At 50.6% G+C, this 14,770-nt stretch overlaps 2 protein-coding genes across 2 annotated transcripts; both read left to right on the top strand.

Moving 5' to 3' along the window:
- Positions 1 to 266: 266 nt before the first annotated feature.
- NFILZ (NFIL3 like basic leucine zipper) lies at positions 267 to 1,136 on the top strand (the record flags this gene model as incomplete). The annotated part of the gene is made up of 1 exon (XM_081135526.1): positions 267 to 1,136. The coding sequence occupies one exon, from the start codon at positions 267 to 269 to the stop codon at positions 1,134 to 1,136; it is 870 nt and encodes a 289-aa protein (XP_080991652.1).
- A 10,197-nt stretch (positions 1,137 to 11,333) lies between these two features.
- Positions 11,334 to 12,502, top strand: ACTL9 (actin like 9; the record flags this gene model as incomplete). Its single annotated transcript, XM_081135793.1, has 1 exon — positions 11,334 to 12,502. Exon 1 carries the CDS (start codon positions 11,369 to 11,371, stop codon positions 12,500 to 12,502), a length of 1,134 nt encoding a protein of 377 aa, XP_080991919.1. The 5' UTR covers positions 11,334 to 11,368.
- Between the last annotated feature and the right edge of the window lie 2,268 nt (positions 12,503 to 14,770).

The raw sequence follows: 14,770 nt of genomic DNA, 5'->3' as shown, positions 1-14,770 counted from the left end.
CCGCCCCGTGATGGCTGGTTGCCTTTCCCAGCCACGCGGCTTCTCTCTGGCGGCCTCGCCCATGTCTCCATCAGGCATCAAACCATCCCAGGAGCTCCCCATTCTCTCAAATGCACCCCTCTCTGTCCCCACCCTGGTCTCCAGCCAAATTTCCACTCCATCTGCACCCGTCCCCCATTGGGGAAGGTGGAGGGAGGGGTCAGCCCGGCCAGCCCCCTGCTGCCAGTCCAAGACCTTCTTCCTGTCCCTCAGGTCCCCCAGCAGCCATGGATTTGGGTCTCTTGGGCCTGCCAGATGCGCTCCAGGGTCACAGCAAGATCCTGAAGGGAGCGCGCGGCAGGGGCCCGGCCTTGCGTCGGCAGCGGGAGTTCCTGCCAGAAGAGAAGAAGGACACGGTTTACTGGGAGAAGCGGAGGAAGAACAACGAAGCAGCCAAGAGGTCCCGGGAGAAGCGGCGTCTCAACGACCAGGCCCTGGAGGGCAGGCTGGCCGCGGCGCTCCAGGAGAACGCGCTGCTCAGGGCTGAGCTGAGGGCGCTCAAGGGTCACTTTGGCCTCCTGTCCCCTGCTGGGAGCACCCGGAGTCTGCCCTTGCAGGCTCTGCTGTGGACATCCCCCTGGACTGAAGACCCCCTCCCTGGGCCTGGACCGCTCCCATCTCTGCCTGGCTCCCATGGCTGCGTCTTGGGGCCGTGTTGCCTGGGCGCAGGGGTTCCAGGATGCCAGGCCTGCCAAGTGGCTCATGGATGGACCGGCCTGACCACTTCTTCCAGGTTCCCCCAGGACCCTGTCCCCACTGACCCCAAGAGAATGGATGTGGCCTTGCAAGCTGCCCTCCCAGCCACCTTCTTCAGCTGTCACATCCTGGGTGGACATGGGAGGCCCAGACCTGAGCTCAGGCCCTGCTGGGGGCTCTGGTCTCCTGTGTCCACTGGCTGCCAAGCCTCAGGGCCCTCAGATGTGTTACTGCCACCCACTGTTGATCCCATGGTGTTGCCTCCCAGGGTGGCCTGCCCTGTCCCAGGGAAGCACCCCGAGGGTCTGGCTCAGCCCTCCCTGCCCCATAAACTGCGCATCAAAACTGGGGCCTCCGGCAGAGCAACGGGAGGCCTCAAGGGTGGCCAGGGATCCCTCTGAGGGCTTTCCCTGGGCAGGGCTAGGACTGCAAGGGGTGGTTGGGGCTGAGCATGGGTTTATCTGGGAGCATGAGTGGCTTGGCCTTGACCCAGCTCCCAGTCCTGGGCAAGGCCTGTGAGAAGCAGCAGGGGGTACGGGGGCTGACTGGGGGAGTCTACTTCTCAGTGGCCAGGCCTTCAGAAGGAGGGTATGGGTTCCATCTTGGATCATAGCATGGCTCCTGCCCTGCTTAAGACATGTGCTTTGGGTGTCCACTGTTGCATCTACTTCATTCTGTCATTGTAGCTTGAAAGCCATAGACAATATGGAAACCAGTGGGCAGAGCTGTCTTTCAGTAAAATTGTATTTCCCAAAACAGATGTGGCCAGATTTGGCCTGTGGGCCAAAGTCAGATGATGGTGTGTACACAGGAGCAGAATTGCAGATCCTACGGGATGCCTGTTTTCAACCTTGATATTGCCAAAGTGTCCCAGCACCGTGGTATTTCCAGTTTATAGTTCCTTGCATGTAAAGGAAGTTTATGTTCTGCCAACAGTTGGTTTTGATGGACTTTTTGATTTTTGACAACCCAGTATATAAAATGATTTAAACCTGCATTCCTCTGTTGAACATCTTTGCCAAAATCTGTTGGCCACTTGGATTTCCTCATCTATAATTGCCTGTTCTACTGGGATATTTACCTTTTTCTTATTGATTTCTCAGAGCTCTTTATATATTCTATATATACATCCTTTGTCACAGATGGACATCATTTTTTCTTTCTTGTCTTTTCATTTTATTCCTTCCTGTTGTGTTTTGTTGTACAAAAGTTGGAAAATCAGATATAGCTAAATTTATCAATTTATGATTTGATAAATTATTATTTTATGATTTGTATATTTTTGTCTTGTTCAAGAATCCTTCCATGTCTCAAAGTCATAAAGATAACCTCCTAAATGTTTCTATAAATGTTTTCAAGTTTTGCTTTTCATATTTAGGTATTTAGCCCATCCTCTTTCTGTCTCTCTTTTATTCTATTGCATGAAGTGCCATTGTTTAAACTTCCTTGATCAAAATAATCACCTAGAGATCCTTGTTTAACTATAGATCTCCTGAATTCAGACTTTCTAGGAGACGGGGCTTGGAATATGCACTTTTTACCAGCAACCAGGAGATTTTCATAATCAGGCCAGTTTGGGAAAAGTTGTCTTGGTGGTTAGCAGATGGTCTAGGTGCTGAGCAGGACCAGCATCCCACCTGGCTAGGTGGTCTTGCACACATCACAGTCTCCCTTGAGAAATTTCTTCTGAAGGTTAAATGAGAAGAAGGACATAAGTGGCTTGGCACGAGGCCTTTCCCTTCGAACTGGGTTGCTTTATCCTCATGGAGAATGTAACTAATCCTATTTCCCTTTTTGCTTCTGCCACCAGGGGGCTCAGGGCTAAATTTCTGGGTCAACCATAATAATGATTTATTCATTTATTCTAAAAATTTCTTTGTTCACTTAGCAAATATTTATTGATCATCTTTTGTGTCCCAGGCACTGAGGAAAGAGCAGTGAACAAAACAGATGTGGTTCCTGCCTCTATGGTGCTTACAGCCTGGTGGGAGAGACAGGTAGAAAACTGTATAGTAGGATCAGTGGCGGTGAGTGTCATGGAGAATAAAGAAGTAGGGGACAAGGGAGAGGTAATGGTGGGTGGGTTATAAGAAATAAAGAGATCAGGAAGGGCCTTGCTGAGAAGGTGACATTTGAGCAGAGATTTTAGGGAGCAAAGTATGTGCTGGGGGGACAGCAATCCCTAGGCAGAGAGAACAGTCCATGTAAAGTGCCTGGAGGGTTGGAGAAATGGAGGAGACCCCTCTGGCTGGGGAGAGAGGGAGGAGATGAAGATAGGGAGGTGATCGGGACAGGTTATGCAGGGCCTATGGGTCGAGGTGAGGACTCTGTCTTCCTCTCTGAGTGAGATGGGGGTGCTGGGGAGTTTCTGAGCATATTTCTCCTGTAACTGTCTCTCCCCCACCCCACTCCATCCTGTGGTCTGTGGGACTGAGTGAAAAATAGGTAAACCCACCCCACAAGCACAGGACAGCTGGCTCATCATGTGAGGAAGGGGGACTGACCACAGTGTTGTTATAATTCACCTCCCCACAGGGGCCCACTTGCCCCTGCATTCTGAGCAAAAGGCTCACCCAGTCCCTGTTTCTGACTCTGTCTGAGACATGAGGGAGGGGCAGGGGAAACTGCTTTATGAAGCGGAATCATGGGGGGAAAGGCAGATGTTTCTCTTTTCTGCCTAAACAGTGGGAGGGTCCGCTCAGCTAAGCTGGAGATAAGCTGGAGATAAGGTGACTCCAGCTGGTGACAGTGGGGAGGACAGCCCTGGTGAGAGAATTACACCTGCCAAACAATGACCGTGATCACCAAGGGTCTGTCACCTAGACCGAGTGGGCTCATTTCCCAGCCACCTGGTCTGAGCCAGTGCTTGTGCCTTGGGTTTTGTTTCACCCTCTGCAAAAGGCTTCGTTACAATTATCCTCATTAATCGATGGGTAAGCTGAGGCTCTGAGCAGTTCAATACCTTGCCTAATATCACAGAGCCAGCAGCAAAGGAGCCACATCCCGCATCACTGCCCTGGCATCATGGCCAACTTTCTCTTCCTTGAACGACTTTCCTGCCTCAGGTCTCCATGCTTGCTCTTCCCTCTACTACAATGTTTTCCCCTCAGCCTTTATTTTTTATTTTATTTTATTTTTTAATTTATTTTTTATTTAAGTATAGTTGGTATACCATGTCCTATAAGTTACATTAGTTTCTGGTGTACAGTTAGTGATGAGACACTTTTATACCTTACAGTGTGATCACCCCACTAATTCTGGTAACCCTCTGTCACCAGGCAAACATGTTCAGCCTTTATATGACTCTCCTTTTCCATAAAGATAAATTTTTAAAAAAATCAAATGCCACTTCCTAAGGAAAGGCTTTCCCTGAACCTCCACTCTAAAATACTTCTGGTTATTTATGCTGATCCTACACATGATTGTTGTTCAATAAATATTCGTTGAATGAATAAATAAGTGGATATGAACAGTTAATCTTCTTTGTAACAACTTTGACAGCAGTTAAATCCTGTTTCCCCAGGATTGGTAGTCTGTCCCTACCTCGAGGGTGGGGATGTCACAGAGACACGGACCCTGTCCATCCACTGCAGGAGTCCTGGTGTTTGGGACAGGACCTGTCACACAGTAGGTGTGTGATAAATATTGTCGAATTGTATCTGAGGTTCGACAAAGGACAGGGAGCCACATGATGGGACAGAGGAAGATGAACACGGGAGGGTGTCACATGGATCCTTCATTCATCCCTCATTCATCCCTTCCTTTATTCACAACTTTCTGAGAAAATGAAACCAATTCCTTGCCCTCTGAGTCTATGCTTTGAGAAGGAGATGGATGAGCATCGAGGGGACAAATAGGTCAGGATTACGTCACATGCTGCTGAGAGACACGAGCTTATGAGCAGGAGGCTGGGGCATTCAGGGACAGGGGAGGTCAGGGAAGGTCCCTCAGAGGAGGTGATGTTTGAGCCAAGACCTGGAAAGCGTGAGTGAAAGAAGCCAGTGACAAAAGGCCACGTGTCATCTGATTCCACTTCTTTGAAATATTCAGAAGACAAATCCATAGAGACAGAAAGCGGCCTGGTGGTTGTGGGGGCCGGGGGGGGGCATGATTGCTGGATGCTCCCGGGTTTCCTTCTGGGGTGAAGTGCTTTGGAACCAGCTATGGGTGGGTGAACAACCTTGTGAAAGAACGAAATGCCACTGAACTGTTCACTTTAAAATGTAAATTTTGTGCTATGTAAATGCCATGCCGATTTAAAAATATGCCACTGTGCCTGCCATGCACGGAGGACAGATGGCTGCCTGAGAGAGAGAAAGGAAGAGAGAGGACAGGGAACTGGGCGCAGCGTGCAGAGGGGATACGGAAGGAGATGGGCCCCTGTCAGGTCCCAGCCTGGACACAGGACCCTCAGGGGATGGGGGTGACTGGAGGTGAAGTGCCTGGGCCTGCCTGGGTGGGGACCACACACACACACACTCCTACACACCTGTGCACATGTGAAATGACACATGCATGTACACATGTGCTTGGGGCCTGAATGGAAACATAAAGCACACACATGCACACATATGATAGAGCCTGGGTGTGCAAGGGGCCCCCTCATATCTCCCCATATATGGCCCCCCAAGCCCTGTCCTGGGGGCTGTAGGCTCAAAGAAGTTGGGGAATGGGAAAGAGGGGAGCCCTCTCTCATAAGCCTACAGGTGTGAAGGCCAAGGTCTGAGCCAGGGTCCCTCATTGCCCCACCCCCGCTGCTGTGCAGGTGCTGGGGGCAGCCCCGGCCTCCCCTCCCCCATCATACTGTAAATTCTGAGAAATCCTATTTGTGGTTTGACCTGGCCCCTCCTCCGCTCTCTGGCTGGGCTCTCCTGGCCACTGTCTTCCTGTCTTGGGTCCTGGGAGGGGGGTGTGAAGGGGACAAAGGCTAAGACCTACCCCCCTCCCAGCCTGAGTCCCCAGACACAGGCAGAGGGCTCTGCACTGCCTGTGAGGCCTTTGCATCACGTCTCTTGACCTCAGTTTCCCCTCCTGTAGAATGGAGATAATAGTTCCTGCCAGGTAGTTAGAGCGGCGTCTGGCAGGTAGGAAGGGCCTGATTCTGCTATTTTCCCCCTTCCTGCAGTTGGAGTCCAAAGGCCATCTGCTGGCAGAAGCCCTCCTTCCTTGGGTGAGGTCAGTCTTTGTTCTGTTAGGGCCTTCAACTGATCAGATGAGGCTCACCCACAAGGTGGGGGGGACAATTTGTTTTACTCAAAGTCTACTGATTTAAATGTTAATTCAGCTAAAAAACCCCAAAAAACCTTCACAGCAACATCTAGACTGGCATTTTATCTAACATGTGGGCACCTCACCTAGCCAAGTAGACACATAAGATTAACCATCACAGGTCTACTTCTTATCACCTTGACAAACACACATCCCCTTAAACCATGCTTTTGGGACACACAATATGGGGACCATGCTTTTCCCACTGCTCTTGCATGACCCAGCAGGACAGGAAGGCACACAGCGAGGCCAGGCTGGGCCCCATAACCCCACAAAGCCAGCAGGCTTGAGGGATGTGTGTGAGCACGAGGGAGGGAGATGAGGGTCTCTGGTTTGACAGGCAGAGGGTGCGGAGGAGGAGTGACTTCTAACAACATACTTGAGGCAATGAGCTCCACATCCCTGGGGATGTGCAGATATGATGGCTTATGTCCTGAGGGTTAAAGAGGAAATCCTGCCCCAGGTGAGGTTTGGAGCTGGGGGAACCTTAGTCTGTTCTAAATGAGAGTCCAACTGGCAGCCTACAGGTGGCGGGGGTCCTGCGTTCTCCTCACTTCCTGTAGCATTTAAGAGCCTGTCCCACATCCCTTCTACCTGTGTGGCTCACAGGCCCTGAGGCGGTGGAGTGGGGTAGGTCTTACTTGAGGTCTGGGATGCGCTCCTCGCCGGCATCGTGGTTCTAAGGGTCTGGACTTGGAGGTGCTGCCCCCTTGTGGAAGGAGTGAGATGTTCCCCTCACTATCTTGTAACCTCCTGAGGGTTCTTGCTGATTTTGCAGATTGAGGATGCTGGGGGGAGGGGGTTCCAACCTGGCATGTTTGTGATCTGCAGATTTGGGCCTGATTGTGGGGTCATCCCCAGAGCTGAGGACTATCTGCGGGCAAGAAACGGAACTGGAGCCTCTGTCGGGTCCCCAGGACACAGTGGGGCATGGTGCATGGGGATAACTAGGGCCCTCACCCACCCACATTTTCTCACAGATGTGGGGGATGGGTGGGGTGACCTCAGTGCTCCACAATAAATGAGGTGCCTTCCAGAAAATGTCTGTGCAAGAAAGTGCTGGAAGGTGAGTGAGAGAAAAACTGAAGAAAAGAGAGCCTGTGAAACGTGCTCAATAAATATTGACTGGTTAAATGAATGAAGGAATGAATAATTCTTTGGGCTGGTGAGGAGAGGACCCAACATGAATATAAATAAGCTCCGGCAGCTCGTTCTTATTTTTGAGAAACTGGGAGGATGTGTCCAGGCTGCTGGCCAGGGGGCCTGAGATTAGGTGGCTGGATGACATAACGGCCGAGCATTCTGCCTCCAGGGGCCCAGTGTGGTTGAGAACAAGGGTGCAGGAAGGAGCAGGGACCCAGGGCACTGGGGGAGAATGCCCAGCCGCCCCATCCTGAGAAGCTGGACTCCCACTCTAGGTCCCTGCAGGGACAGTGTGGGGCAAGAGAGGCCTTGTAGGGTGTCGTTAAAGCAGGGACTTTAGTGTCGCAGGAACAGGCTGAGCGAGGCGTGAGGAGATGGAGTGAACTTGGAATGAACTAATGGAACAGAGAGAGGTAGGAAGGGACAGCCCAGAACAGTTGGCCCCTGGAGAGCTGTGTGAGGGTTTGGGGAGGGAGCCAGTGTTCAGGTGGAGCCCTACCTGGGGTATCTGCCCCAGGTCACAGTGGGCTGGGCAGCCCTCCAGAATGTCACTGCCTGTTGGTGTCTCAACTAATGGAATGGGGCCCAGGGACTGGAATGGGGTCCTGGGGGTGGGTTCTGGGGAGTCTGAAACTGGGGGTGGGCTGTCCTGGATCTTTGTCATGGGTGACCCTGAGAGAGGGCCTTTGAGGGTCAGAACACAGAGAGTGGCCTAGGGTATTAGTAGGGTCATCATTAGTAGGGTCCAGGAGGTCAGAGCCTTCAGGAGGATTTCAGAGGCTGAGGAACAGGGTCAGGAGGTAAGACCGGCCATATAGAAGTATTTCTGGAGCAGACGTTAGGCTAGGGCTGAGAGCAATGGGGACTACCCTGAGGGTTTGGGGTCTCAGAACATGGTGTTTGTTGGGCGTACAGGTGAGAGATGGGTTCTGGGAGACCTGGGTGGAAAGAGGAAGCCTGGGAAACAAATCATGCCAGAAGGACAGAGTTTTGCGGGAGGATAGGACTTGGAGGATGGGCTATGGACACTGGAGGATCCTTTAGGGAGCCGTTGTAGGGGAGACCCTTGCGGTGCAGAACATGGACCTTTGTGGTGGATGTGAGGCTTCGGCTCTTATTGGGGGATTCAGGGTGGGCTCAAGAACTTCAAGGTGTCAGAGAACTTTGGATAATCAGATGGGGGAAACCAACAAGGGGGTGGACTTTTGTTCAGAACCAGGGATGTCTTGGCAAGTGGATTTTGTGGTTATGTTTTGGGGCATTAGAAATAGGGAGCAAATGATGAGAGTGGACCTAATGGTTGGAACACGTGTAGAAAGATTCTGGGGGATGGGTTGAAGAACCTGGTGCATGTTCCTTAGAGAGGCTATGGATGGGTTTGGGGTCCTTCATGGTCATATCAAGGGGGTGAACCGAAGGGCTTAGAGCAGTGCAACTCCTTATCTCCGTGCAGACTGTCACCACTGTTCCGAGTACTGTTTTAGTATTTGGAAAAGTACTTGGAAATCAGAATTCATGACAAATGTCAAATCCAATTGAGAAGGTCTAGCTAAATGGTGCGCTGAGTTGAGAAGCTCCTTCCAGGCTCAGAGGTAGAACATTTCATCCCAAAGCAGTAGAATATACATTCTCCACAAGTGCACATGGGGCATTTTTCAGCATGGACCACATGTTAGATCACAAGATAAGTCTCAATAAATTTAAAGCAATTCAAGTCATACAAGCATCTTCTCTGATCGCAATGGTATGAAACTAGTAATCTACAAGAAGAAAACCGAAAAACACACAAACACATGGAGGCTAAATAATACGTTACTGCACAGTGAATGGGTTAGCAATGAGGTCAAGAGAAAAGTCAACAGATACCTTGGGATGAATGATAATGAAAACACATGACCCAAAATTTATGAGACACAGGGAAAGCAGTTCTAAGAGAGAGACACATAGCAATATAGGCCAACCTCAAAAATAAACAAACCATAAGTACCAAATAACAATCTAATCTTACATCTAAAGTAACTAGAATAATAAAAACAAAGCCCAAAGTGAGTAGAACGAAGGAAATAACAAAGGTCAGAGAGGAAATAAACAAAAGAAAGTCTAAAAATACAAGAGATCAATGAAACTAAGAGCTACTTCTTTTAAAAAAATAAACAAAATAGATAAACCTTTAATCAGACTTAATAAGAAAAAAGAGAAAGGACTCAAATAAAATCAGAAATAAAAGAGGAGATGTGACAATCAACACCACAGAAATACAAAGGATTATTAAAAAAAACAAAAGTTTTCCAAGCCTGAATGAAGAAAAAACAGAAAATATGAACAGAGCATAATTGCTAATGAAATAAAATCAGTAATAATAATAATAATAAAAAACTCCCAACAAACAGAAGTCTTGGACTAGATGGCTTCACAGGTGAACTTTACCAGATATTCAAGAAGAATAGACCCCGATCTTTCTCAAGCTATTCCTAAAAACTGAAGAAGAGGGAAGGCTCCCAAGCTCATTTTATGAGACCAGCATTATTATCCTGATGCCAAAACCAGACAAGGACATTACAAAAACTGAAAATTATAGGCCAGTATCCCTAATGAACACAGACGACATATCAGCAAAATGAGTTCAGCAATACATTAAAAACATCACACACCATGATCAGGTGGGATTTATTCCTGGGATATAAGGTTGGTTCAATATTCACAAATCGATTAACATGATACACCACATAAACCAAATGAAAGATAAATAGTATATGTTTTTATTGATTTTAGAGAGAGAGGAAGGGAGAGGAAGAGACAGAGAGAAACATCGATGAGAGAGAAACATCATCGACTGGGTGCCTCCTACACGCCCCCTACTGGGGATGGAGCCCACAGCCGGGGCATGGGCCCTGCCTGGGAATTAAACTGGCAACCTCTTGGCACATGGGACTGTGCTCAGCCAACTGAGGTACACCGGCCAGGCAAAATTTTTTTTTTTTTTAACTCTATGAAGTGGAGTGCTTAATGCTACTCTTGGGCATTCTGGTCAAGTCATGAATGAAAATAAAGGCCACAAAAAGTAGTCAGGAAATTTTTCCCAGCCTAAGGGGCCCACCCTGAAACTCCTACCACAAGATGCAGAAAACTCTCTCTCTCTCTCTCTCTCTCTCTCTCTCTCTCTCACACACACACACACACAAAATGAAACAAACATTTTCGCAGAGTCCCACCATTACTTTTCAAATGCCATGAGGTTGCACACCTACATAGTCCCCAATGAACTAATCTCAAAAGAGAAGTCAGAAGTCAAGATAATTTACCACCTTGGCTAGTGTGTCTTGGTTGGTTGGGTGTTGTCCTGGGCACCAAAAGGTTGCTGGTTTGATTCCTGGTCAGGGACATGCCCGGGGTTGCAGGCCCAGTAGGGGGCATGCAGGAGGCAGTGGATTGATGATGTGTCTCTCCCTTCCTCTCTCTCTCAAATAAATAAGATCTTTTTTAAAAAATAATTTACCAATTATCTTTAGGAAGATCCAAAATCAAAAACTAAAAGTCAAGGTTTTTCTGTGAATTTCCCATTGATGTCTTCCGTTATTACTTCAATACATCAGGAAGACCTTTTCAAGGAGGGTTGTGTTAAAACTCACTTCTTCTTCACTGTGTAACAATATACAAGTTGTGTACAGAATTACTGTAATAATTACAACAAATGAAAAGGAGATGATAGAACACGAATATCATTATTATTAAATCGCTACTGAATTAGTGAGTCAGGCAGGGAACAGGTGACGCCGCATTAATTTGTACTCATTAGGCTGATCTGATCGCCTGACCATCATACTGATGTTTCCAGAGCCTCGGAAACCTATCAGCCTCTACCACTTAAGGACCACGGCCCAGGGAGCTTTCCGGGCCAGGGAGGGGCCCCTCCCCCACGGAAGGACCCCACCCCTAGCCCTGCATTGTGAGGTCTTCCGAAGGGAACAGCAGACGGGCTGATGTCATAGACCAGCCCCTCGCCCTGTCTCCGCCTGTGCCCGCCCCCGGCCCAACCTCCACCTTTTCTCCCCACAGCCCTCACCCCAGAGGAAAGTGGCCAGCCTTGCCCACTGGCCCACCCACGCCCCTGCAGCCATGGGTGCAAATCACCTCCACCTCTCTGAGCCCCAGGGGCTCCCAGACCCGGCAGGACTCCCCACTCAATCCTGGTGAACAAGGCCCCACAGCAGGACGCCCCACCATGGTGGGCGACAGGCTGCCACCAAAGGCCTGCGCGGTGGTCATCGACATGGGCACGGGCACCTGTAAGGTGGGCTTCGCGGGGCAGGCCCGGCCCACCTACACCGTGGCCACCATCGTGGGCTGCCAGCCCAGGAAGCCGGCCACCAAGAGGCAGCTGGTGCTGGAGACTTTCATCGGCGAGGCGGCGCGCGCGCGCCCGGAGCTGATGCTGGTGAAGCCGGTGCTGAGCGGCATCGTGGTGGACTGGCTCGCGGCCGAGTTCATCTGGCGCCACCTGCTGGAGCACGACCTGCGCGTGGCGCCCCAGGACCACCCGCTGCTGTTCTCCGACCAGCCCTTCAGCCCGTCCACCAACCGCGAGAAGCTGGTGGAGGTGGCCTTCGAGTCCATACGCTCGCCCGCCATGTACGTGGCTTCGCAGTCAGTGCTGTCCGTCTACGCGCACGGGCGGGTCAGCGGGCTGGTGGTGGACATGGGCCACGGCGTCACCTCCACCGTGCCCGTCTTCCAGGGCTACCACCTGCCCCACGCCACCGAGCGCCTGGACCTGGCCGGCACCCACCTGACCTCCTTCCTGGCGGACACGCTGCTGGGCGCCGGCTCGCCGCTCGGGCCGCAGGAACTGGACCTGGTGGAGCGCGTCAAGCACCGCTGCTGCTACGTGGCCCCCGACTTCCAGGAGGCGCAGGCGCGCCCCGAGCCCGAGCGCCCCCAGCGCCTCTCGCTGCCCGACGGCCGCACCGTCACGCTGGGCAAGGAGCTGTTCCAGTGCCCCGAGCTGCTCTTCAGCCCGCCCGAGATGCCCGGGCTGTCGCCCGTGGGCGTGCCCGCCATGGCCAAGCAGAGCCTTTCCAAGGTGCCGCTGGAGGCGCGGCCCGACGTGGCCCGGAACGTGCTGCTGTGCGGCGGCTCCTCGCTGTTCCAGGGCCTGGAGCGCCGCTTCCGCGGGGAGCTGCGGCGCCGCCTGCCCCGCGAGGCGCCCGTGGTGGTGGCGGCCCAGCCCACCCGGGACTTCTCCGTGTGGATCGGCGGCTCCATCCTCGCCTCCCTGCGCGCCTTCCAGTCCTGCTGGGTCCTGAGGGAGCAATACGAGGAGCAAGGGCCGCACATCGTGTACCGCAAATGCTACTGAGCGGGGCGCGGGCTTGAGGGGAGCAGAAAAGCCTCTGCTGCGCGGCCAGCTCTGCCCGGCCTTTCCCCAGGGTCCACTCCTGGACCTACCCAGACACAGGCCCACTAACCCCGTCAAACCCATCTCCCATGATGCCCCCCCCCCAGGCACTCTCAGTTTAGGACCCACCCAAATGCACCTCCAAGATATTCCCAGACTTGGACTCCTTAATCCCTCAGCCTGTGATCTGCTTTTGATATAGCCTCTGAGATTCCCCTGGGCTTTAAGCCCCCCAATTCACCCCACTGATATGTTCATCAGGGACCCCCAAATCCACTTCCATAACCTGTACCTCTCCAAGGAGCTTGCACCAGAATCCTCCAACCCTCTCCCAGAACCTTTCCATGAGTGTTCCAGCCGCTAGGTCTACCCTCATAATCTATCCCCTGTTTCTAATGCCTGCAAACATACGAGCCTCCAGAACCCACTTCCCAAGACATCCCTGGTTGTGAGCATCCCAAATCCACCTCCTGGCTGGTTTCTCCTTTCTGATTATCCAGTTATCCAACACCCTGATATTCTGAGTACCCCCAAAGTCCTCCTCCTCACAGTACCAAACTCCCACATCCACCCCAAAGATTCATGTTCTGCTCCTCAAGGGTGTTCCCTATAATGGCCCCCGGAAAGACCTCCAGTATCCACAGCCCATTTCCAAAGTTTCACCCTCCCCCAAAACCCTACCCCCGAGCTTGATTTGTTCCCCAGAATTCTTCCTTCCATCCAGAGCCCATTCTCTACATCTGCACCTTGAAGAACACCATGTTCTGAGACCCCCAAAGCCTCAGTTTAGCCCCCACTGCTCTCAGCCACACCCCTTGCCCTAAGTCGGCTCCAGAAATACACTCGCATGGCCCACCTCACAGTGTACCTCCTGACTCAATTTCTCAGCCCCCCCAAAGGCTCCAGCTTCCAGGATCATCCTGTGGTGACCCCACTAATGCCCTAGGCCATCCCCTGTGTTCTGACCCTTGGAGACCCTCTCCCAGGGATGCCCCATGATAAACATCCAGTATATCCTATCCTGGGGTTTCAAATTCACCAGAACCTACCCCCAGGACCAGCTCTTGGGCCCCATCCCATTAGTTGAGACAACAATAGGCAGTATTGTCCCTCGTTGGTTCTCGTCAGTCTCATGAGAAAAAATTCCAACAAGTGACAGCAGCATTGTAGTGAAGTGATTTATTAAATAAATAATTTATTTGTGGAGGACATCATCTTGGCCTTGCTATGCACCTTTCTGTCCTGCTGGGTCCTGTGGGAGCAGTGAGAGAAGCATGGGCCCCATATCGTGTACTGTAAAAGTATGATTTAAGGAGATGTGTGTGTGCCAAGTTGACAAAGGGTGGACTTGTGATGGTTAATTTTATTTGTCTACTTGGCTAGGCTAGGTGTTCATATGTCTGATAAAATGCCAGTTAGATGTTGCTGAGAAGGTATTTTTTAGATGAGATTAACATTTAAATCAGTAGACTTTGAGTAAAATGAACTATCCCCCACATTGTGGGTGAGCCTCATCTGATCAGTGGAAGACTCTAAGAGAACGAAGACTGACCTCACTCAAGGAAGGAGGACTTCTGCCAGCAGATGGCCTTTGGACTCCAATAGCAATTCTTCCTAGTCTCCAGCCTGCCAGCCTATTCTGAAGATTTTGAACTTGTCAACCTCCACAATCATGTGGCCAATTTTTAAAAAAGTAAATCATTCTTTCTTTACACATGCATCTTATTGTTTCTGTTTCTCTGGAGAACCCTGAGTAACATACATGCCAAGTTCCCCTCTGACCTCAGGATCATTGCACCTGATATTCTGTCTTATCAGAATGCTCCTTCCCACCTCCCATCTTTTCAAAGGTAGCCGTCTTCTCACTATGACACAAAGCTCAGATGCCATAAAAGAAATGACTAAAACAGGTCACTTCATATAAACATCAAAAGAAAATCTACAAGGTAAAAAAAAGTCACCCTGAACAAAGTCAAGACAAATGACAGAGTAAACTATAACTCATAACATAAAGGCATAATGTCCATAATATATAAAGAGCTCTTGGAAACTAAGAAAAATACAACAGTCCATGGAAAAGGTAGCAAAGGATACAAATCTTGAACTCTCAGAGAAAAACAAATGGTTCTTAGTCACAGGAGAAGATTCTCAACCTCATAAGGCAAATATAATCAAAAGGTTTGATAATATCACATTGGTGAGGCCGTGGCACTCTCGTACCTTGATGAT

This window comes from Miniopterus schreibersii (genome assembly GCF_964146895.1).
Source record: "Miniopterus schreibersii genome assembly, chromosome: 4".
Lineage (NCBI taxonomy): Eukaryota > Metazoa > Chordata > Mammalia > Chiroptera > Miniopteridae > Miniopterus > Miniopterus schreibersii.
This window is presented reverse-complemented; position numbering and strand designations above follow the sequence as displayed.